The 24,817-nt window shown below is 30.1% G+C and overlaps 1 protein-coding gene across 10 annotated transcripts in view; it reads left to right on the forward strand.

Annotated features, from left to right (window-relative positions):
* The window catches only part of LOC107446663 (forkhead box protein P1), a 238,312-nt gene that overhangs the window by 202,775 nt on the left and 10,720 nt on the right, over positions 1-24,817 (forward strand). For 6 of the 10 annotated variants that reach the window (XM_071187439.2, XM_071187441.2, XM_087155467.1 and 3 more), the window contains 8 exons: positions 2,429-2,696; positions 4,345-4,600; positions 5,652-5,820; positions 8,827-9,067; positions 10,542-10,613; positions 12,214-12,290; positions 14,784-14,885; positions 18,309-18,475. In XM_071187439.2, the coding sequence (XP_071043540.1) occupies positions 2,429-2,696; positions 4,345-4,600; positions 5,652-5,820; positions 8,827-9,067; positions 10,542-10,613; positions 12,214-12,290; positions 14,784-14,885; positions 18,309-18,475 (1,352 nt within the window). Of the gene's footprint in view, positions 1-2,428; positions 2,697-4,344; positions 4,601-5,651; positions 5,821-8,826; positions 9,068-10,541; positions 10,614-12,213; positions 12,291-14,783; positions 14,886-17,945; positions 18,077-18,308; positions 18,476-24,817 lie in introns of all 10 variants that reach the window. The other 4 variants (XM_016061360.4, XM_016061362.4, XM_087155466.1 and 1 more) reach the window with 1 other exon arrangement.

A 24,817-nucleotide genomic window follows, 5' to 3' on the forward strand; every position in this document is an offset into this window, starting at 1 on the left:
CACCTTTACAAAAAAAATTGCTGCTAGTTTGTATCTCTGAAAGTAATTTAATATTTGAAATAGTTGTTATGACACTGATTTGAATCGCTAAATTATTTTTCGCCTAATTTTTCATTACGCTTTTTGTAACATAAATAAGCTATTGAAAATATTTAATTAAGAAAATATATAAATATGTCTTTTTTAAGATTGAAAAAAATGAATGAAAGGCTTATTAATATAGTATTCATTAAGTGAGCTTACTAAGTATACTCTCTTTAAATCATTTCAAATGTAGATGATATTTCAAAATTACTTTTCAATTTTTACTGATTTATACTATTTTTACAATTATTAAAATTTTTCATCGTTACAAGCATAACTCTTTTTTAAATCGGAGAAATTTTATAAAAAATTAAGCTTTCTCAATTTTCAATGATATTACAAAGTTTTCTTTTTAATACTTGTTCAATTTTCAGAAACAAAAAGATACTCCCTTTATGCTTCTTTTTCGCTAAGTGTTCATGTAAGAAGTTCGAAAAAAGTTCATGTTTAAAGTCCCACACTGAGAAAAAAAATATGGTAAAAACTACCAGGATATGGTAAAAATTATCATGTTTCTAGCTCTATAAAAATACCAAAAAGCGCGAAAATTTTTACCGAAACGCCTTGGTAAAGACTTTTGATAAAATTAACAGTAAAATACTGTTTATAATATGTGTTAAAATTTAGTTAATTAGGTAAAATTCTGTAATTTTATCACGATACCTTAGAGTGTGACATAAAAACATTTATTCAGTTAAATTTACTTTTCAGTTTTGTATTTGTTACAAAATGTGTAGTGATAAGAACTGTAATTATGAAAACTAGAATTTCCTGTAAACCGTTACCATATAAACTGAGAAGTTACCTAATGAATGATTTAAATACCGTATAGTTTGGTTTTACCAGAATTAGGCTTTTTAACCAGTAATGTTTTTACCATACTGTAAGGTAATTTTACCAGATTTTTTTTCATGCTCTATTTTGGAAAAAAAAAGTTCTAAAAAGGATTTAAATGCAACACACATGAAATATTAGCAAATGTAAAATATTTTATTTCACTTTCACTACATTTCTGCGAAAAATTTCTATAAATAAGATCAGATTTATTGTACATACTCTAAAACAGGGGTCTCTAAAGTACAGCCAACATCACCTGTCTAGCCCACGATAACAGATCTGTTTGGTCTTGATTATACAGTGATAGCTCGATGGCAGTATTTTTAGAAGGAAATTAATTTTGAAACTACACATATTACAAGTTAAACATGAATTTAAAGCAAAATATCTTAAAATATAAGTGTTGCAAAAACTTGAAGCATATTTGTGCAGTATTAAGAACTATTGACAGAACTATTGAACTATCGAAAATTTAAATATTTAAAATCTGGTCATTTATTAGATCTAATCCTGAGTTTTGTATTTTATAATGTGAGTAAATTTTATAAAGTAATAATCAGACGAACTGATATTTAGAATGGAATCAAACATTTAATTTTTCGTAATTACATGAAATTTGTCTTAACTTAGAACATGTGATGTACTTTGGTTTCATACATATCTCAACACAATCATTAGCTAATTCCAAAACGAAAACTTGTCGCCTAAATTTCGAAACTACGGTATATGTTGGTATGATCTAGTAGTAAAGCCAAAATACTAAAACTGAATATTTAGTTTTGTTCACTTACCAGGAAGGAGGGGAAACAAATAGATCGAAATGCCTTCGAAAGTTCTTAACATGATTTATGAAATCCTGAAACCCTTAATGAAACCCTGAAAAAGGTGCTCATAAATTTCTAAAACTGAGGGAGGGCAGAACTCCCCTTTCTTCTTAAATAAAGCCTTTTCATTCTAGGTATTGGCTCTTTGAACTTAGTAGAGAAGTCAATGCCGAAAAAGTAATTTTAATTTAAAGTCTGAAAAAATAATTAATATTATTTTACAAAATAATAATTTATTTATTTATCCTAATTTAAAAGATATTAATATAATTTATATTAACTTATAATAAATAATAATAAAAGTAATTAATATTAATTTATAATACTAATATTAATTAATAATAGTAATATTAAAAATTTTACTTAGAATTTCCTGCTTTAATTCACAAAATAATAATTTCCATAGACTTATAAAATATGGTTAAAATTTATAAATGTGTATTATAAATTTTTAGCAATGTAATTTAACGAAACATCTATTTTGAAATTATTAATACTTTGCAGTTTATATTAAATTAAGTTATAGCAAAACGATTGATGATTTAATATTTAGATATTAACAGAGTTACAAAAGTAGTTGGTGCAGCTCTATGCCACCTTTTTCTGGAACTAAATGATAATGATAAATTTAAATTTAAAAAAAATAAGAATTTAACATCCTGATGTATGTTTTTCTTTACCAGCATCAACAACAACAACTGAAGCAGCTGGAATCCTTTATACCTCATTTGCAAGAACAGCTTCAAATTAACATGCTTCAACAAAATCAAGTATTACAACAATTAACAAGTTTGCCCATGGAAATGAATTCTGAGAAAGGATCTCGTCATCAATTGCAAGCTCAGTTACAACAACTTTCTGCTCAACAACACCAATTGATACAACAACTCCAACAGAGTCATCGACAGTATTTTATGGCTTCGACTCCTTACAATTCCAATGCTGCTCACGGTCAGTTGATTTAAAACACCCGAATATACATTGTTTTTTAGTTATTAAATAAAAATTCTTTCGATTTAAAATATTAATGACCACTTTTTGTTCTTGTTTTGTTTCTAATAAAGAAATTATAATATTTAATATATTTATAAAATTATTAACAATATTCAAATATTATTCATTTGCAATTTTTAATGAAAATAGATAAACAAAAACTTAATTTACTTAATTTTAAAATATATTTTAAGAAATTAGAAACAAAAATTATATAGAGAAATTTTCTTGGGGCTACGCATTGATATTGATATACCCACTAACGTATTTCCGTATTTAGATTTTGTACATGGAACGATAACTATGCAACAAAAGAGTATTTCTTCCAGTTCATCCTGTATTCATAAAAATCCAATAGTCAAAAAACTTAGTTTTTCATTTGCAACATTTTTTTAAAGTTTTATTTTATTTGACGATATTAAAAGCATACTATTTGCTTTGTTGTTTAACTTTTGTATATCAACCAAATAAAAAATAACTATGAAAAATATTAAAATAAAAAATCTATTTAGTATTTAGTTTATATTCATATATTTCATTAATATTTGGTTTTGCAAAAAATTAACTCCTGTGTTTGAGATAGAGCTCCAATATTTAAAAAGATTCCATTTTTATCCATGCAATTTTAAAAATATTGTTTTATGAAATACTTTTACTCATTTATTATTCATATTATTTTTAGTTTTTCATTAGACTAGATTTTTCTCATTGTTTCTATATATATTAGGTAATTCATTTGTACTTCTTTTATTTTTTTAAACAAACGTTCATTATGATATGATAGACCGCGTGAAAGTCAATTCACGTTACTGTCAGTTTACGTAAAAAGAGAGGTAAGCTATTTTATTGTATTTACGGCAGAACATAATTTTTAGCGATCACCTTAAAGGTAAGAATCTTTATTGTATTCTAAATATATTTAATTGGAATCTTATTTTGTACGTAAAAAATTAATGTACTCTTTAAATGAAAAAAAATTAAATTTAAATATTTTTAAATTTTTTTCCTTTTTTAATATTTTATGCTTTTTATTTACTCTTCATATACAAACTTCCATTATATGTGATGTTATGAGCTTTGCTTTATTTTCGAAATCAATTTTATATTACACTAAATTTAAAAAAAAGCATTACTTAAATTAATAAAAGGACAAAAACCACCCATTGTCCCTGAATTCTCTTAAAATCAACAAAGTTTGAGAATTTTTGTGCAGAAGTAATGCAAACGTTTCAAATCTTTGATAAATTTTTACAATATTTTTGAAATAAATTTTAAAATTAATTTAATAATAATAATAATGTCAAAATTATTTTATAATATAATATATGTTGTAAGACACAAGATTTTAAATACAAGTAGAAAACAGCAATCGGAGGATACTGAAATGTAATTTAAAAATCTGTTTTTAATGTTTGAAAGCTGGATTATATAAGCAATTATAGAACGGAATTTTTTTTAAAGTCAAAAATTAAATTACATACAAATAAATTAAGAGTGAAAAAAATTTTGAAGCCTATAGTGTCAAAAAAAACTTTCTTATATAAATGACATCTTTCAATCTATTTACGTTCGTCATGCGGTAAGGTGACAAACTTTTCTTTCACAGATGAAAAGCCAGATTCCAATGCCACTTCATGGAAAAATAATGAAGAACCAAATATAACAAATGGCAATCATCATGGTCCAACACCTCAACTACAAAATGGCCAGCAAAATGTTATATCACCTTCTATAACTCCACCATCCAGTCGTAGAACAGCTACTCCTAAAGAAGACCCACAAAATCATCTTCTTTTTGGACATGGTGTATGTAAATGGCCAGGATGCGAAACTTTCTGCGATGATTATCAAGATTTTCTTAAGTAAGTTTCCTCCCAAAATTCTAGAACATTGTAACTCAAAATTGACGCAAAATCTGAATTTTGCACTATTTGCGCTATAGAATGTTTCCAACGAAAAAAAAAAGGATTGAATGGCAAAAACTATGTGGAAGAAACTGTACGAAATGGTAGAAACTAAAAAAGACCACTTTAATTGTTTAGAAGTATTGTAAATGTAGCTTAAATTTAAACAAATTTAATATAGTATAAATAGTTAATTTTTTTATATCTATTTTCAAAAACTATTAAATAATTTCTATCAAATTATTATTATTATTATTTTGGTTTCATACACAATTTTAAAAGTCTATATATCATATTATTTGCGAGTTGATTTAAGTTATCATCCTTAACAATGTTTGTTTATAAACATTAGTATGCTATTTAAAATTTTAAATTGCGTAAGTGCATGTAGGTGAATGTGCTTAGTATGTGGTTTGTAAATTAAGTATCATTAACAAAGTTTGACTATCATTTAACAGTTTTTTATATAATTATGAAATTAGGTTTCACTATACTCATTTACATAAAATAATTACACACTACAGCAATTTTAATTTCTTTTAGAAACTCATTAAGTAATTTTTTTCTTATTGATGCTTTTTAGTTTTCTCTTATTAAAAAATAACGAAAATTAATACTATTGTTTAAACTAGATTGGAACTATAAACTGCTAAAAAACTGTTTTAATATTTGATATTTATTTTTGAAAATGTGTTTCCTCCATTTCTTTCTTCTGAAGTGGTTTTTTCCCACTATACCTATTGTAGTTTTAATTAGGCTGGTAGCCAAAAATACTGAAGGTAGTTTCAGCACTCACAGCTGACTCATCTAAAGCAACAGAACTTTTCCGGCTATCTGTTTCTGTCTCTTAATTGGGGGTGGGTATTTGATGGGGTATTGGTGGGGTATTTGATGGGGTCTTGAGTGGGGTATTTGATTAAATCGTATTGACTGATTTAATTTTGCATTTTAAATTGATTTAAAAATTAATATTTTTTAATTCACAAAAAAATTGCCATTTTATACGCAGACATTTAAATCATGAACATCAGTTAGACGATCGAAGCACAGCTCAAGCCCGTGTTCAAATGCAAGTAGTCTCTCAACTGGAAATGCAGCTAGACAAAGAGAAAAATCGGCTTCAAGCCATGATGGAACATTTGCACATGAAAACTACTTCATCTGGAAATTTAGACATGGTTAGTAAACAATTTTATACCTTTTTCGAACTACGATCTAATGCAATGCGAATTATTATCAATATCGAATAATCTTCCTACTTACCTTTTAATATTGCTATTTCAGAATTCTTTTAACTTATTCAATTAATTGTTAACATCTGAACTTTTTTTTCACAAATCATACTATTATTTGGAAAATTTTATAATTACTTTTTATTATAATTTAGAAATATTTAAGTGTTACTCATCGTAAATTTCTTTACGCGCTTTTCAGTGGTATACTGAGTGTCAGAAAAACATGAAAAGGATTAAAGTTTTCGAGAAAAATGCATCGGATCACAAACCTAAAAAAAGTCATATAAAATATTTTCAAAAAATGAATTCAGTGATCTATCTATTTTAAACAATTTATACCCATTTTTCATTTTGCAATTAGAGAACCATCTGTGATCCAAAGTTAAAATTAAACTGCAGGTGAAACTAGTTTTTTTTTCTTTTTTAAAGTAGAATTCAAATGTGCATGTGCATTTATTCCCATTTTAGATTTTGAAGTTTTCTCCATTCAACTTTAGGGAGGAGTTTCGGGGGTCAAATTTAAATGAATTTCACCCCCAATAATCCCCAGGGGTCAATTTGAAACGTCTATTTTTAGGTTTTTGATCCAATTTTTCGAAATATTTGACAGTTTTCAAACTTTACGGACATTCTGTCTATGGTTTTTACAATTATTGTAGTACATATTACATAATATTTCATTCAGGCTACATTATGCCTTACTTATAAAAGTATTTTTAAACTATTTGTAAAATTTTATGTAAACCAACCACGAATTTTATGAAATAAACTTTCTCATACTAAATTAATAAATCAATTGGTTCATTTGACTTTAACAAAACTAACCACTTTAGGGTATAACGTCACGTAGTTGACCAAATATTACATATTTAATATTTTTTTTCTTCATAATTAAATTTAAACCCTAATAGGCTACTTCAGCTTTTTCTCTAACTTCATTAACTCTTTCTCTCTCCCGTCAAAATGACGCAGTAATGTTTTTCCCTCTAATTCGTGACATTTCCGGGATAGAGTGTTCAAAAAGAATGTGCGAAAAAGATAAAAGCAATCCATCTCTCATGCAGGGACATTATGTTTTAATCACAAATTATACTCAAGATCGCAGTACAAGACTATTTGCAATGTGTTTAGAAACTTATTACAAATTAGATGTCAGCACTCATTAAACATTATGTATTTAGAGATTTATTATTAGTCAATCTTAATCGATTGATTGTTTAACTTAAATTATGTAAATTAATTTGTACAGACGATGGTTTTTAGTTAGTCGGACACAAAAGCGTGCTTTTTCTAAATAAACATATTTTTTTTGGAGTCGTTGGATACAAAAACTTTACCCTCAAAATATTTGGGTAACCTTAATCTGGAAAATAGTGTCCCAATAGGCAAGAAAGCGGTTCAATATTTCTTCATGTTATTTTCACTTTTTGAGTGCTTATCACCGTCTCAAAGAAGTCGTATTTTTTAACAATTCAACCTATTCTTTTCAAATTTTGAATATTAGCATTTAAATTTTCGTCGACTAAATTTGTGCCAAAATTTGTATATTGTACAACTTGAAATTTTTTCGACCATTAGTAAAATAACAATTATAGAGGAAAACTTTTTCCGGAGTTATCTTTGATTAAACTCTTCGTTCATTCTGAAGATATTGTGAAGCACCCAAAAAGTGAAATAAACATTAAAGGATCCAAACTCAAACTTTCGACCACTCTCCTGCCTAAAGACCATATTTTACAGATTGCGGCCACCCTTCTCCCTTATTTAGGGAGTTAAAAATCCTACGAAAACAATGTACGTTTATTCAGCTTAAATTCAATTTTGTATCTGATTTCGTAACAAAAAAAATACCGTCTACACTTGTTAATTAGCATATTTAAGATTAGGCCTTCCAACTGTTAAAAAAATAAAGTCCTTGTACTTGAAAATGTGATTATTAAATCGAAAATTATACTATTTTTAGTATTGTAAATTTCAATCATTGTTTTATATTTTATCACATAAATTAAATAGAAACGGATACGGAAGTACCCTTGTTTCTAGGTCCCGGCACAAAAAAACTTTATATAAATATATGTTATAAAATAAGATTTATTAAAACTATTTTAAATGGTATAATAGCGGGGCACCTAAACGTTAATTCCTCAACCCTGAGGGTCACTAATGTTCTGCCTATAAAAATGAAACAATAATATAAATTTTAAAGAACAAATATTAAGTTGTTCAAAATGAGGACAGGCTGTACTTTGTGCTACGTAGTCTAAAGTAAGAAACAACGTAAATAAAGCACAAATAAAGTACAGAAATGGACATACTATAGTTTCGGCTCTATAAACAGGAAGCTCACTTGATTTCTAAAAGCTGTATTTGTTGTTTAGACACTGAGGAAGGTTTGTGTTTATAGAACCAAAACAATAGTATGTCCATTTCTGCACTTTTTTTGTGCTTTATTTACGTTGTTTCTTGCTCTAGATTAAGTTGTTGGTTTTCAGGAATGAAATTTTTAAAAAAAATCATATTCATTTTAATAAAATAGCAAAAATATAGAGTGTTCTATTTATTTTCCTAGGGACCCCCTAGGAAGATAATTTTTAAAAGACACAGCAAAATATTTAACTTAGGGCCACATAAAATATAGCAACGAATATTTCTGTAGAAGACGTCCGAATAATCAAGCAAGAAAGTTTATATGTAGGACTTTCTGACCTTTAACCCTCACTCACTTTCAGACTAAAAAGTGGCCAAATATTATTATTACTTAGGGATTTGAGATTAAAAAAAGAGGCAGGGAATTGAAAAATACTGACGAAATCAACCATTCAATGAAATCAAGCATTTCGTATCATTCACCTTCTTTTTCAATATTTTGAATCACATAATTAATATCACTTAAATTGTAAGATGCTTATATTTTAAAGTTTTCTTACTTGCTGCTAAAATCTTTTATAGGGTAACTTAAATAACAAAAATTCAGGTAATTTGAAGTTTCCAACCTCCAAAGCAGTTCATCCACCTCATCCGTTAAATCTACTTCCTTCATGTAATCAAGTTCCTTTATCAATGTCATCATCTTTACTAAACATTCCATCAAGACTTCTTCCATCACTTAATCAACCTTTACTCCCACCTCCACCCTCTGGACCTATGCGTAGGAGGCTCAGTGATAAAGGCTATCATCATTCCATACCTGGTATGCAATACTTTCCTTTCATTTATTTCTATATTTTTATTGGAGCAAAATAGTAATAAGACATATTTTTTCCAAAATTGAAATTTATACATCAAACTCTACCTTAGCTTAGTACTGAAATTTGCATTAGATAACATCCCAATCCACGAAAATATCATATTTCCTACTTGGAATTCGTGTTTTGAACCAAAAACGCTGTTCGGAACAACTTGAAAATATGATTCGTTATCATTATATTGCTTCAAGTCTTTCATACATAATATGAAGTTATGAATAAAATTCAAACATTTTAATGATGCGATTGCTGTTTTATTTTGTTTGCTTCAAACTATTTTAATTCTAATTAGCTGTTCTAAAACTGGTTATATATGCAAATTAATGTTCACGCTAAATCTCCAACATGATTAAAAAACAGTCCTTAACGAGCAAAAGTTCTCCAAACCTCTTCCAATTTTTATGTTCTTACTGTGTCCAAAAAAGCTCCTAACTCGAAGAAATTTCCTTCCCCTAACTTTAACTGAGTACAAAATACTCAGTTAAATCAAAGGAATTTTAAAAATTCATGAAGATTAACATAGTTTAATTTTCTTAGTTTGTACGTTTGATCACAAGCTCTATAAATTAGCTTGTGATCAAATATGCTCTTGGATGAGCTCAAACCAAGCATTTGCCTTCCATCACAGGTTTGAATCCCGGTGTAGGCTATCAATTCATATGCCACTCTCGCTCAACACAAGGCTGACGAAATTTTCAGAGGTAGAGTCTCCTTGCTGTCAAGCTAACCTTGGAAAGTATTCGTATTTTGCCTCCAAATATAAAGCAAAAAAAATCCTCCGCAAAGGCCAATTTGTCGCAATGCTTGATGTAGAAAATCGCATGTCTTCTGGATTGGACTTAAAATTACATGGCTACGTAGTTGAACATTGCTATAGTCGCAAAACCGATGTGGATCGACTTTTTAACGCCAGTGATAAACTGAACATGTTGCTTGTTTTCGTAGTTACAGTCCACGGATGCTCACTGAGTAGGCACCAAATGACGTTTTCTGAATTTTAAGTTAAAGTTAACAGCGGGGAACTTAAAGAGAACATGTATAAATATTTTGAAAACATTTCATCTTATAAGTTTAATGGTGTGCTAGTTAGCTGTAAGAATAGAACCTTATTTTGTCAAATATTTAAATAAAGCTATTTTAAGTAGTTCAAGATGTTTTACAAAGAGATTCCTGATATTTCTTTTTATTTTAACGTTTATTATGATTTACACAACTGTCTGTTAATGTGATAAAATTTACATGAGAGCAATGTTTTTTTTTTTTTTTTCAATTGCTTATGAAATATTTTTTAAGGTTCAAGACTCGTTATAACGCGTTTGAAATAAAAGAAGTTTCATTTCCTCTTAAGAGTTTAATTATGAATGTTTTTTTTAATACTTATTTCATGTCTGACTTATTTTATATTTTGTTTTTGTTTAGAATCTCATGGATTTCCAGAAATTCCGGTTCGTCGAAGGGCAGCTGAAAGAGTGAATTTGGATATAACTGAAGGTAATCTCATTGCGATTAAAAATGTCACTATATTTATTTTTCTTAATATAAAAAAACTATTGTCTATTTAATAAATTTAGTTAAATATATTCGTATATTATACACAGGTTAATAAGAAATAACTTGGACATAATTTAAAATAAAATATTTTTATCTACTGAAACAATTTTTTATGCTAATGTTCTGATCCAAAGATATGTATGAAATAAAAGTTAGCTGTGTTATCTAGCACTTACAGCTAAAGGATAATGCACGGCATATTTTCTTACAGCACAGGAATGATTCACCAGGCTTGATTAATCCAATGGTTAAAGCAACGCATACAAATTGAGTAAAACACAAATAAAGATACAGAAATGAATATACTTCAGTTCTGTACACATGAACCTTCCTCAGTGTGTAAATTCAAAATGACAGAAGAAAAGTAACGAGGCAAACACGTTGCAATAAGGTTCTTCTATTCTTATTGCGATGTGCTTATAACACAAAACTACACGAAAATACACAATAACACAAAAATACAAAATAACACAAAAATACACGAAATTAACTGTTCCAATATTCTTCTTTAGAATGTAAAAAAAAAACTTTTTCTCATTATTTTGATGCTAGTTATTATAACATCAAGTGACAGATATATTTTCCATTTTAATTTTGTAATTAAAAATCAACTCCGACCTAAATATTATTTTAAGATAACAGTTGAATTTCAGCAAATGCTTTTATTGTTCCTTAACAAAATTTAGTATTTTTAAACACTATAAATATTTATTTATTTTCAGATATAGTTTATTTATTTTCAAAAAATAATAAATTGTCTATTTTCAAATGTAAGGTGAGAGACAACTTATATTTAGTTCACTTTTAAATACGGAACAGTAAAATTGTTTTTTTCCTGTTTTGTCTGACTTTTGAAAACATTAATAACTGTCAGTATTAATAAATTGTCAGCTTTAATAACTTGTCAGCATTAATAATTGGAAGCGTGTACTGCAAGTTTTAAAATAAGATAGAAATAATTTAATCAGGTGCAATTCATTTTCAGAAACTTTTCAAGAAATAAAAAAAAAAAACTTTTAAATTTTGGTACATGTTTTAGTTGATGGTCGAGGTTCAATATTTTCTAACACTGCTTTCATTGTTAAAAACATGTAAAATTTTGAACAAATAAATAAATAAATAAATTCGAACGTGCTTACTTTTACACAAACTAATTCCGTAAGAAGTTTTAATGAAAAAAATTAATTAGGTCTAATTTTTCGTTTGGGTGTGTTAGGTGGGAAAAAAGAAATGAATATATATATATATATATATATATATATATATATATATATATATATATATATATATATATATATATATATATATATATATATATATATATATATATATATATATATAAATAAAAAATTTTAATTTTTTTCAAAAATAAAAAGTATAAAAATTGGAGCTCTCCAATGAGGTTAAAAATTGGACTTAAGATTTATAAAAGTCCTAAAAAAATTTGATTTTGAGCCAAATTGTTTTAGTTCTTTTTTAAAAATATTGTGCAGTTTTATTTATAAAATTACATATCTTCTAATAATAATGTTCTTTTTAGAAATAACAAGGAATCGGGAATTTTATAAAAATGCAGATGTCCGTCCTCCCTTTACTTACGCTTCACTCATAAGACAAGTAAGTATGTCCAATGACTTGATATTTAGTCTGTTCTTGTGTAAATAGGAAAAAAACACAGATTACAAAAATAGGTAAAAAGAAAAAAAAATTAAATATGGAGATTTAGGGCTATCATTAACCATTCCCCACGTATGTTTTGAACAAACAATGCATGCTTGCGACACAGATTCTTTAAACTGTGCTTGCTAAGTAACATCAAAACATAGGTTAGATGAATATTCTCTTAAGTTTAGCCATTCCTCGGTTATGAGCTTTAGCTACCATTTTAAATTTAATCTAGCAGGAGAAATTTATGCATTGAAATCTATACAAGTGAGATATTATCCCCTACGTATTTTAATACTACATCGAATTAGATCAAAACCATGCTGATAGGATTTTTTTTAAACTTTACATTTCTTAAAGGATCACTTGGTCTCAGTTATGCCTCTCTAACTCACCCGATTTTTAGCAAAGCGCTATATGTCATTCTAATTTTTACAAATACCTTTGATTTCTCTCTCGTTTCCTCTACGCCTTATCATCATCACTCAGCCATGGCCAAACAGCTAGCTCCATTTTCAGGGCTCTATCGCTTATAGACATGGTAGGAATGCCTCGTAATTTTGACCCTGGTCAGAAGACGTGGACAGCGCCTGAGCTGATACCACTCTCTCTGTACTTTTCCAACACAACCAACTACGCCAAATCATCCATGGTCATAGCCTTGTTCGTTTATCAGGGGGTGGGGTATATCCAAAGCCCGTCTCACATGAAATTTTTTTTCAAATACATAGCCATTCCATCTCCACATTATTATTTTTTTAAATTTCCTGGTTTTTGATTGCACACATTAAGCAGTGTTTCATTTTTCACTTTATCAACACATTTTATATTTAAAATTTTACGGAGTCATTTATTTGTATTTTTTTTAATTTTATTGATGATTGTGTTCTCACACTTTCAAGTGATACCTCCATACAAAAGTATAGATTTAACTTAACTAAATATTTTGATTCTTATATGATTTGAGACGTTTCTGCTACATCATAACTTATAATTTAAAATTTAGTAGTAATTAAAGTTTTAAATACAAAAAGTTCAATTTTCTACTTGTGTTTATTTACGACGTTTGATATAGCTATTTAGACAAGTTAAACAAATCCAAAATGGCCGATAAAGCTCACTTTGAGGATGGAGTAAACTTTAAATATACATGTAAGACGTGAACCTCAATTTTTAAAAGAATTTTTCCGATTCAGTGATTCCGATTTCCGATTTAAGTGACTTATTCTTTTTCGAACAAAAACTACATCTTACTATTTTCACTTCATAATTTCTACCTCTAACGGTTCTAAAACATTTTTCACAAACCTTCAACCTATGTTTATCCGCAATCCTTTAACCTGTGTTTGCTCAAAACCACGTTTTTCGTCTAGCAGACACCTTAATATTCTTTGATCTAATGATCTGATTTTCATGTACTAGTACTCTATCTTAATAGTTTGATGGACTAGTGTTAAATATGCTAATTAATCAGTGCACTCGACATTTTAATTATGAAATCAGACGCAAGGCTGTAAATTTTCTGAGTAAACTAACATTTCTACGATGGATTTGGATTCTTAACCCTCAAGATATGAGGGGGAACCACGATCTTGAAAAAATGGTTCCAACAGTTCAGGCAGGTGAAAGTTTGATTTCCTTAATGTTAATTTCACCTTTTCGTTCTCAAATGTTGCTCCAAATGGTAGATATTTTGAAAGCATTGATTCATAGATTTTCTATTAGTAGCGATATTTGTTGGAAAAAATTTGTAACTAGTTTTGAAATTAAATGAAAACAAAAATATTTGGTTTACTAAGCAAAGAGCAGCAAACGATTCCTTTCTATATCCCACCGTTTTTATTTAAATGATTTTTCAAATCATTGATTATTTTTATGATACTTAGTACGGTAAATTAAATCGCAGCATTATATCCAATTATTATTTTTATAAAAAAAAAAAAAATAAGTAAAATATTGAAAAATACAAAAATATATCGATGCTTACCAACTTTCACTAAATTTATGTTGTACGTCCGAAAACAGAATTAATATGTAAAATTCAGTATTTTTTTTTTTTTTTTTTTTGGTTAATGGCGGGCCCATCGACCTCAGAAATGCCGGAATTGCTACTCTTTTATCGTTACCCAGTGAGTACCAATGGCTAAGCCACGGCGGTGGTGTAGCGTCGCCCACGTCATACAACCACAAACCCGTTTATAGGGTGGGACACATGCACACAATCACACAGAAGAAAGGACGAGAGATAGAAAGAAACATACATGCACTGAGCGGGATTCGAACCCGCAACCATCGGCTCCGCAGTCAGGCACGCTAACCACTCAGCCACCTGGTCGGCGATTTCAATATAATTTATTGATTTCAATATCACAATTGTTAGATTGTCTCTTAGAACAATTTTATTAGTATTTTGTTTTATTTATTCTCATAATTTATTTATTTTAGGCCATTATTGAATCTCCAGAAAGGCAGCTAACTTTAAATGAAATATACAACTGGTTTCAAAACACATTTTGTTATTTCCGAAGAAATGCAGCTACGTGGAAGGTGAAATAGCATTTTCTATACTCATTTAAACATCTTATTACATTTCAACAGTTACGTAACAAATTTATCCATATTTGTACAAAAAATAATAATCTAAACCCGCTTGTAATTGCATATATTACTATTATTCCCCGACATAAAGGCTATGAATTTAAATATATTACAGTATTGCGTTTAGTTTTTTGACTAAAAATTGCAGGTGAATTCTTTCTGTCTTTGGATTTCAGATTTTAAGTTTTAAATAGTATAGATACGAGATTTTAAAAGTTTGTTTGAGTTTTCCCATTAAATCTTATTCATCAAAATTAAATTATTGGCATATTACTATTGAACTGTAAAATTATCCGCAACTATCATAGTTATGTAGAAAAATAAACAAATGTTCAATCTGTATAAGTACTATACAAAATAGATGGGTTTTTATATTTATGAAAAGCTAAGAAACGTCACTTTTTAGATTGCCTTCCTATAATGAAATTTTCTGAATGTTTTGTCGAATGAATGCTTGCTCAATTTTTATTTAGATACGACAAAAAAGCATGGACGAAAAAATTCTTAAGAGTTTTGTAAATTTTAAAATATGTTAAATAAATAGAGGAAGCGGATTCCATACAATTAGCAAGCAGTGTTTCCAAAAGTCTATGGTGAGCTCTCCTATTTTTCCAAAAATCGATGTTTAAGAAGTAACTGTACTGATCAAAATTTCCAATTAATACTTTAAAAAAGTATAAATTTCTTACAGTTCAAGTGAAAAATATGTGTAATTCTCTGTCAATAGATAAGAAGAAAATAGTCTTGAAGAAATTGATTTATCGTGCTTAAAACTATTTCATTGTTTTTTCTTCCGGTAAAACTTTTTTAAGTACATTTATACTAAATACTCCTTAAATCGTCAGATTTTTGTTGTAAAGTTCTAATTGATAATTATTAACTGAAGGAATGTGATAAAAATGAGACAACATGTTGGCACGTACACTGTTTGAAAAAATCTTAATGTTAATCTGTTAATGGAAGATAGCAGACAATTGAGGTTTAATTGTTCTGTTTGCGCAGCTAAAAATAATATTGTTTATGTTGTTATGCATCAATAATAAGTAGTAATTGCAAGTATTTCTCAGAAGTTTCAAAAGGTAACATTTATATATTTCTTGAAAATTTGGTTCTGTTAAACAATTATTTTTTTCATAAGCAAAGCCTCTTAAATTAATAGAATTTTTTTCTACAATAGAGAACCTATTGCTCTGTTTCGTTAAAACGAAAAACATTAATAAAATATTGTGAATTTATTTCATCAGAACCTTCGTCTGGAAGCAAGTTTTTTTAAAGATACCTTTTCACAAAAAACTTGGTTTATCGTCTCACTGAGAAATTGATCTGAAGAATACCTTTGATTTAGTACAACGTTTAACTACAATAGTTCTTCTAAGTGTATCTCTACATTGGTACAAGTTCACACCATATTGTGTAGCTAAATTGACACCCAATATTAGAGAAACGTTGAAGAATATCTCTAACAGTGTAAAGCTCCGGATAAAAAAATAATAATTAATGCTTACCCAATTATCCCCTTTAATGGAACAAGCATCATTTTTATGATTACGCCATAATTTACTTATGATTTGAAATGGAAAAAATATGGCTAAGAGACGGCAGAAAATTTCTTAATGTCTGATGCTTATATTTCAATAAAAGTATGTTCGGTTTAGCAACAAAATACGGCAGAAAAACTCAGAAATAGACTATAATTTGCAAGGACACATGCATGAAAAATTACTACAAATGCTACTCATCCTCGTCGATTTTTTAATCATACCATTCGAATATAATGGTTTGTATCATTAATTATTTTATTTCAAATGTATACTGTTGTTATAAATGTTGACATTTACAAAAGTCATCCATAATAACCACCTATCATATATATTTTTCGAAATCTTTAAGAAAAAATAATATATATATATATATATATATATATATATATATATATATATATATATATATATATGTATATATATATATATATATATAGATTAAGCACTGATTTTATGCTTAATTTATACAAGAAGATTCTAAAAATATGTATGTTAAGTGTGTAGACATTACTGAATATCCTATTTTTTATTCATAACATTATTGACAGCCCATTTTTTTCATTACTACGTATCCAACTTCCACACTGCAGAAACATATATAATACACAATGAAAATTGGAATAACTTAGAGTTTTTTTGTGTTCTTCATTTTTTTTTCCGAAAAAAAAAAGGAACATTGTAAGTAACACAAAAATTTCGTAATGCATTTTACGAACAAAAATTCCTGTTTAATACTTAGCCAATCCATTTCAAGCTTATAAACCTGCAAAACTAGTATTTTATCAACATTAGTATAAACTTAATTCTGGCAGGAGTATGTGACTGGTCATAAATTTAGGAGATAATCGAAGTTTAAAATATGGGCATTAAAGTTTAATTAGTATAACTTTCCTAAAAACTATCGCGGTTCACAAATCTTTTTTTTTTCTTCATATTTTGCGACAAAGAACCTTTCTTACGATCAAGAAGTACTTTAATTCTTCAAATTTTTAAAATTTAGTCAATGAAAAAATTATTTGTTTTTAATAACGGTTATCGTAAAATACCTGTATCCACAAATGTCACCCGTTTTCTTAAGCACTACGATCTCAAACATTTGCTAAGTTATTTTGTCATCACCCTGTATGTAAGATAGTCACGAATCTTCAAATTATTTTCATTTAAGTGTATCATGCCCAATTATTTCGTAAAACATGAGTTAAATTATCCGTTATTTTTAAATCTAATGCCTATTATTGAGAAAAAAAGTAATGAAAGTAACAGGGTTATTTTTAATCTACACTTTTGAAGAAAATGTTTCGTACGAATCTTCGATCTAATTGGGTGTTTTGCTACCAATAACATTTAATAGCCACCTAAAACAGTTCGCTCAGAGGAAGTGACAGCAATCGAAAGACATAAACAAAACAAATTACTATATGTAAGTAGTGTAGTCCACATTGTAAAAGTAGCTGTCTCTTATTGTTAGAATGCGGTTCGACACAACCTCAGCTTGCACAAATGTTTTATGCGAGTAGAGAATATAAAAGGGGCAGTGTGGACAGTGGATGAAATAGAATTCTACAAGCGCAGACCGCAAAGGTTACAAGAGAGAATTGGGTATGTTTATGTGTACAGTGACCAATGTATATGTTTGTGTGTCATTCTTGCACTATCAATAACATTCTGTTTTTCTCTCTCTCTCCCTATCACATCACTTCCTTCCCTTCAATCCTTTATTTTTATGTTGGCTGCCTTTATTTTTCCCAATCCTTTTTCCTGCATTTGTGTTTATTGCATCCTCACCAACTGAATGGACCACCCTACCTTCCCCACACATTCTTTTGCACAGAATGCAATACGCACCAATCTGTCCCTCCATAAGTGTTTTGTGCGGTATGAGGATGACTTTGGCTCGTTCTGGATGGTAGATGACTGTGAATTTGTCAACAGGCGTCATTTGAGTCGTGGACGGCCCAGAAAGTTTCCGGAAACGAACGAGCATTTTCCTGTTTCACAGTAAGCTTGCTTTCTTCCTCTTTTGCTCTATTCCTTTTTTCTGTCTGCACCTTTATGTATCTGTATTGTCCATAAAAGGTAATTAATGTTTACATGTTAATATATTTGTTAAAGATGGTTATGTATCGCTACTATATAAGCTTTAATTAGTTAACCCATAAATGGTATCATATTTACAATCTAAAATGTATGGAAAAGAAACATGCAAACCTGCCTATCTCGAAACGTTTTGACTGTATAAACCAGTGTGAAAAATTAATAAAATATAAATAGCTTCTTGCGTTACGCTAGAACTCCTGAAGCTAAAATAATTACTTCAAAAAGGTTCCTTTGGTGTGAGCAACACAAATGAATAAAAAATTATTATAAAAGTAATTGAAAACAGTAACCTAGGGCATCATTTCGACTTCACAGTCCTTCATTCGTACGATATAAAAATAATCAATAAAAGTAGTTCATTTCCTATATTCGTATAAATTTTCACATGTTGTGTTGGGATCATATTTTTTTTTAATTCTTTTTTTTATACACTGGTAGACAAAATTAAGAGATGGAAGACATTTTCCCAAACATCTCAAAAAATACTGAATATAAATAAATGAAATTTGGTATGGATATAGCTTATTCCATGATAATAAAGTATGCAAAACAAAAATGAAAGTGCCATTCACTGGCAAGACCTATTGCCAATAAATCCAATGTAGTCTGAACTTAAGGATAAAAGATGACAATAAAAGTGAGGCTTGTACAGTGTGCGTTGCCACTAGTATGAAATATGGTCACCCCTGACAGACAGACAGCATGCACATCGAGTATGCATGCTGTTAATAAGGGAGTTAATGAGGACTCGTGGAAGACCCTCCCATTCTTCCACCAGAGCAATTTTTAACTCCAGAATGGTTCTGGGGGGAGGTTGGCGCATCGCAATAGCTCTTCCAAAAGCATCCCAAGCATGCTCAATAGGATTCAGATCAGGGGATTTGGCTGGCCAATCCATTCGTTGAATATCCTCGCTTTCCAGATACTCATCAACCATGAGAGCCCTATGTGGTCGCGCATTGTCGTTCATAAAAATGAACTCAGAGCAAACAGCGCCCCTGAAAAGACGCACATAGGGCTGTAGGACCTCCTGCCTGTACCTCTGGGCATTCACGGAACCATTGTCAAACGCATGGAGCGATTCGATATTTTCACCCTTCATGTATTTTATCACAAATTGTACCTCTATATGTGAGGCATTCTGATTATGTATCGAATATTTAACTTAAGAGTTATTTTCGATATCCACTTATGAAACAGTCAGAAAGTTCAAAATTTCTATTTCTCTAATCGTTGTTCCAACAGCTTCTGTTTTAATTTACCTCATCTGCTTCAAATCAGGCATTTTTGAACAGTGTTTTTCCACATCATTTGAGGCGTCCGTTTTTGCATAAAATTGTTGCAAAGCTGTTCCTATTCACTACAGCTGTACTCCACCTGATTCCAAAACATGCCGCTGCTTTCGGTTGCTCTGAGAAAGAATTTTTTGTTCCATAACAAAGAAGTTGGTAGTTTAATTAAGATGGTACCATTGAGTATGCCTTTCTTAGCAAACAATAAATGTTTTTATTTACAATAATCCTACTTAGAATAAATTTGTGAGCTCCAAAACACTTAAAAAATTATAAAATTGTCTCACCAAACTGCTCTGAGAGAAAAATAATTACTGTTCCAAAAGCAGTGAACAATGCTGCTTCAGACTGTATTAAACAATTAAATTCCCAATTATTTAATTGAAATTCAGCGCCCTAAAAAATAATTCAAGCCTCTAACAAGTGTGGTCATTTAAACTAAACATAAATCCTGATATCCAAATCTAGTTTAAAAATCTTAAAATGTGAGCTATAATGGCTATGGCTCTGAGTTGTCACTGTAAAGGATTGGAGTTCTATACCCGGTGGTGGCTTAAAGTCCGACAAGCTTCAGATTGATAGATATCAGTAGTCTATACGGAAGTAAAAGTAGTAGGCGCGCAATACTGACCATAATGTCACCATTGTATAGTTGGTCTCAAAATTGTTGAGTCTTAATCAGTATGACCCCTTTGGAACATTGACTCTTTTGGAAGAACTTTACTTTTATTTCCTGAAATATATTGGAGAGCTATGGAATAGTAGTAGTACTTTATTTACAACGCACTAGAGCCGCACAATGGGATGTTTTATTTTATTTAATAACCGTCGTTGAACAGAGCACCCAATTCTTTGGGATTACGACTACTAATGTTCAACTCCGTAGCCTTGTAATTTTGAACCTAAGCTAGAAGACAAGGGAACGCCTGGATTAAGTATTGAGAGAAATTTGCCTTCGTGGAGCTACAATGGGCTAGTGACGGTGGTCTGGGAAACATCTCTGAAGATGATCCGACGACATACCATCGCAAATTCGTTTCTACACCGAGAGGATGTCTCCCCCACCAGGGTAGCCCCACAACCTGTGAGCGAATCCGAGCACTTTACGGTAGAACAGTTTAACGAGGACCACTACCACACACCCTCGGTCTCTTTGCAGTCTGGTCAAAGTCATCACCCACCCGTTTACTGGCCACTGCCAGTGATGCTTGACTTCGGTGTTCTACTGGGAGTCGCGTCTTACCATTAATCCACTGTAAGACAGCTATAGAATTGAGTAGTGTGATTGGTAATTACTCCAGAGGTTTTTATTTACGAATCTTTGTTTTTACTCATCCCAAAGAGGAATTTGAAAAATGTCATGCATTAAAGTTTCAGACTTGTTACATTCAGGCTCAGGTTCATCCTAACTGACCACATAAATATTTATCTCGCACTTCTTTTCAATATAATTTCTTAGATGCCATTCTTACGTTAGAGGACAAGAAAACGATGCTTTTCTTCTATATTTAAAGAAAGAAATCTGAAGTAGAAAGAAATCTCAAATGTTTTAAAGATGAAAGAGAAGCAGACATTCTGAATAAAAACACTTTTTATGTAAAACTAAAGAAAAAAACTTTTTACATGAAAAAAGGTTAAAGAATTAGATTTATTCATTAGAAATTTGCATGTTCAGATAACTCGCGGGTCGCACTTTTCTAAATCAGGCATCATTTTGCACTCGTAAGCGCAGTCAAATTTCGCCTCTTAATAACTCTCCGGCAATCCCATTTTCAAGTTTTTACTTAACCTTGATAGTCTTCCTGAGTTTCGATTTAAATATAAATGAGATATACAAAAAAAATGAATAAATAAAAATCATAATGGAAAAAGTTATGAATTATAATGGAAGAAATAAAAAAGATAGCGCCTGTAGCTTTATTAAACAACATATTTGATGGGTTAAAACAAAAAGAACTTGTATTTGAAATTATTTAACCACAGTTATATAGACATCGTAGCGTCTCTTAACCCCTTAACGATCGGTTAATTTTCCAGAAAACGGTCATAAAAGTGCCTATTCTTTTGGTTTTTGTATTTGTATTACGTATTTGATTAGTGCTGACATCTAGTTTAAAATAAGCTATCTACAACTACCTTAAAAATATCCTGGTGCTGCCATCTGGTGAGTAAAATGAGAAATAAAATATTTTCCGGGTAAAAGAAATGATTTAGTTTTATTCTTATCGGCGCGTTACTACTGAACACTCCAGCCCGTCAATATCACGGGAGCGAGAAATAGAGGGCGAAACCTCACCCCGTCATTTTCACGGGAGCGAGAAGGAAGGGGTTAAGGAACTTATTTTACTTAGAAATAAATAAAATGGATTTCTTTTTTACTTTAAATAAACCATTTAACTAGAAATTGACTTTTAATATTCAGAGTCAGCAAGGGTGGGGGAAATGAGCATCTGCCTAGCCCAGCTCTCTATGAGGATTCACGTTGGTGATATTCAAAACATTTTTTTTTAATAATTAAACATTTTCACAAAAAAAAATTGCATGGTATTGATAATTCAGATGATCGGATTATTGATTGATCGGGGCCCTTAAGTGCCAAATTTTTCACAAATGTTTTGTACAAAGAACATGAATATTAAATAATAGTATATTAAATTTGAGGGAAATTAACAAATTAAATTAGAGGCTCAGGGGATAGAGTGTTCGCATTCCAATGAGATGAACCGGGTTCGAATCCCAACGATGGCTGGTCGATACGAATTCCGCATCCGGCTTGCACTGACCACATTGCTGACGGGAAATATCCTCAATGATTGACGAATCATGGGATGGAGTACCCTTGTCGTCAGGCTACCTGTGGGAAGTTTTGATGGTCCTCCTCTCCATGTAACGCAAATGCGGGTTAGTTCCATCAAAATGTCCTCCTTTCGAAGGCTCCGTCGTAATACGGAATTATGTTTTTTTGCGAATAACATGCTATTTTTATAATTGCTGTGAGTTAGCAACTAAGGACTGTCAGGTCAAGTTTAGTCTATCTAAAGGCAGCGCTGTCTTCGCTTATTTTGAAAATGGTGCAAAACGTCACTATGAAGAAAAGCCACAGTTTTGTGAAAATGAAAAGCGCTTGTAGTCTAATTTTTTAATTTTTAAAAACTTAGTCCAATGCTGCATTATCTGTGCTCATAAAAATTTACAAAAATTGAGAATATAGCAGTGATTTTGATCACTTTCATCTAGGTTGAAAAATTTCAATTTTAAATTAATAACTTTTAAAATATTTAAGTTATTTGTCTGTTCTTAAACCTAGATGATTCTACACTTCAAGATTATATATATAGTTTAAAATCATCGAATTGCTTCTAGTGTAAGGCACTTAAACTATGGATTTTTTCATTTTCCTTGGCGACAGAGCTTCGAAAAACAGCGTTCAGTGGAAGAGCTTTAAATTTAATTGTTGCCACTTTTGGCGAGACATGTCTGCTGTTGGTAAAAAAAAGTACGCGCTGTATTAAATTAGAGCTCTAAAAGATATCTGATTTAGAAAGGCGCGACCAGGTTATCACTTATCTTTGGAGGAATATGCAATTTCTAAACTTACATTTTGCAAGAATACTTTTACTAAAGACAAAAATTAAATGTTTCAGTATGGGAAATTTAATTTTTAATAAAATAAATACGTTTGTCGCATAAACATAGTGTGAAGTAAGTTAGAAAATTTCAAGATGTCATTAAACTTATAAACGAATAGTGTTGAGATAAAAAAAAGGGGGGGGGGAATTGAGAACAAGCTTCTTACAGGATTTCAAGTACAATTAAATTCAGATCAGTTCAAGGTACAGTTTGTATTCAGCACTGGTGATTATAGATTCGTCTTACCCTATGTCCCGAAGTGAGCTAGCTGATCGTTAAGACACGGTTCCCAGCAGATCATCAAAGTCAAGCATCACTGACTGCAGTCAGTGTGTGGGTGGGAGACCACTTGGATCAGTCTGCATAGGGACCGAGGACGTGCGGTATTGATCTTCGTTAAACTGTTATACCGTAAAGTGCTCGACTTCGCGTGCAGGTCGTCGGGCTACCGAAGCGAGTGTGCCATCCTCTCTGCAGAGGATCAAAATTGAGATGGCATGTCTTCGGATCATCCTCAGGGGTGTTTCCCAGACCGTCGCCTATAGCCCATCGTGCAGCTCTAGTGTGACGTAAATTAACTACAACAACAACATTCCGACTTACACGTAACTTAGACTTGTGATTTTTCCTTAAGAAAGACACAGGAAACCAACAGAGGTAGGTTCGAGGATCATTTCTATTATTCATTGGGTTGTCAGCTGGTTGTAACAATTTTTCAGCATTCGAACCAAGTTCATCGAAACCACCAGAGATTCGAGATTCCCTTCCGTTATTCGATTAGGTCGTAGAATGGTTGTAATAACTTTTCAGTACCCGAATCAAGTTCTTTCTCTCCACAACAAACTTTATTTTATTTAGGATAGTCTTTTTTTTAATGAAAAAAAAAAAACATTATTCTATAAAATACTTATACAAAACAAAAAGCAGAAACAAAACTACATTGAGTTTAAAATTTCTTTTTGTAAGGTAAGGCTGTAGTACATTTATAAATTCAGAATTATTTCATCAAAAATTAATTCTATGGTATATGTAATTTATATGTAACTGATACAAAAGCTTTTATTATTAGTTGTTTATAAGTATTTTTTTAATTTTGTGTGTATTACTGAGAAGTTCGAGATAGACAGGTTCAGACATTTCCAGCTATTGTTACAGCTAATCTTCCAACAATATTTTGAGTTTAAGACCAAAATAAAATTATTCTTTGAAAACCATGAGATATTTAAATAACAAGCATAAATTTTAAAAAATTTTCAACTTTTTCGAAAGAATAAAAAATCTGGTATGAATTTTTTGCAATCCTTATTATTCTTATTATTAC

The sequence above is a fragment of the Parasteatoda tepidariorum genome, chromosome 11, assembly GCF_982258835.1.
Source record: "Parasteatoda tepidariorum strain Cologne lab strain chromosome 11, Ptep-v5.0, whole genome shotgun sequence".
In the NCBI taxonomy this organism is placed as follows: Eukaryota; Metazoa; Arthropoda; class Arachnida; order Araneae; family Theridiidae; genus Parasteatoda; species Parasteatoda tepidariorum.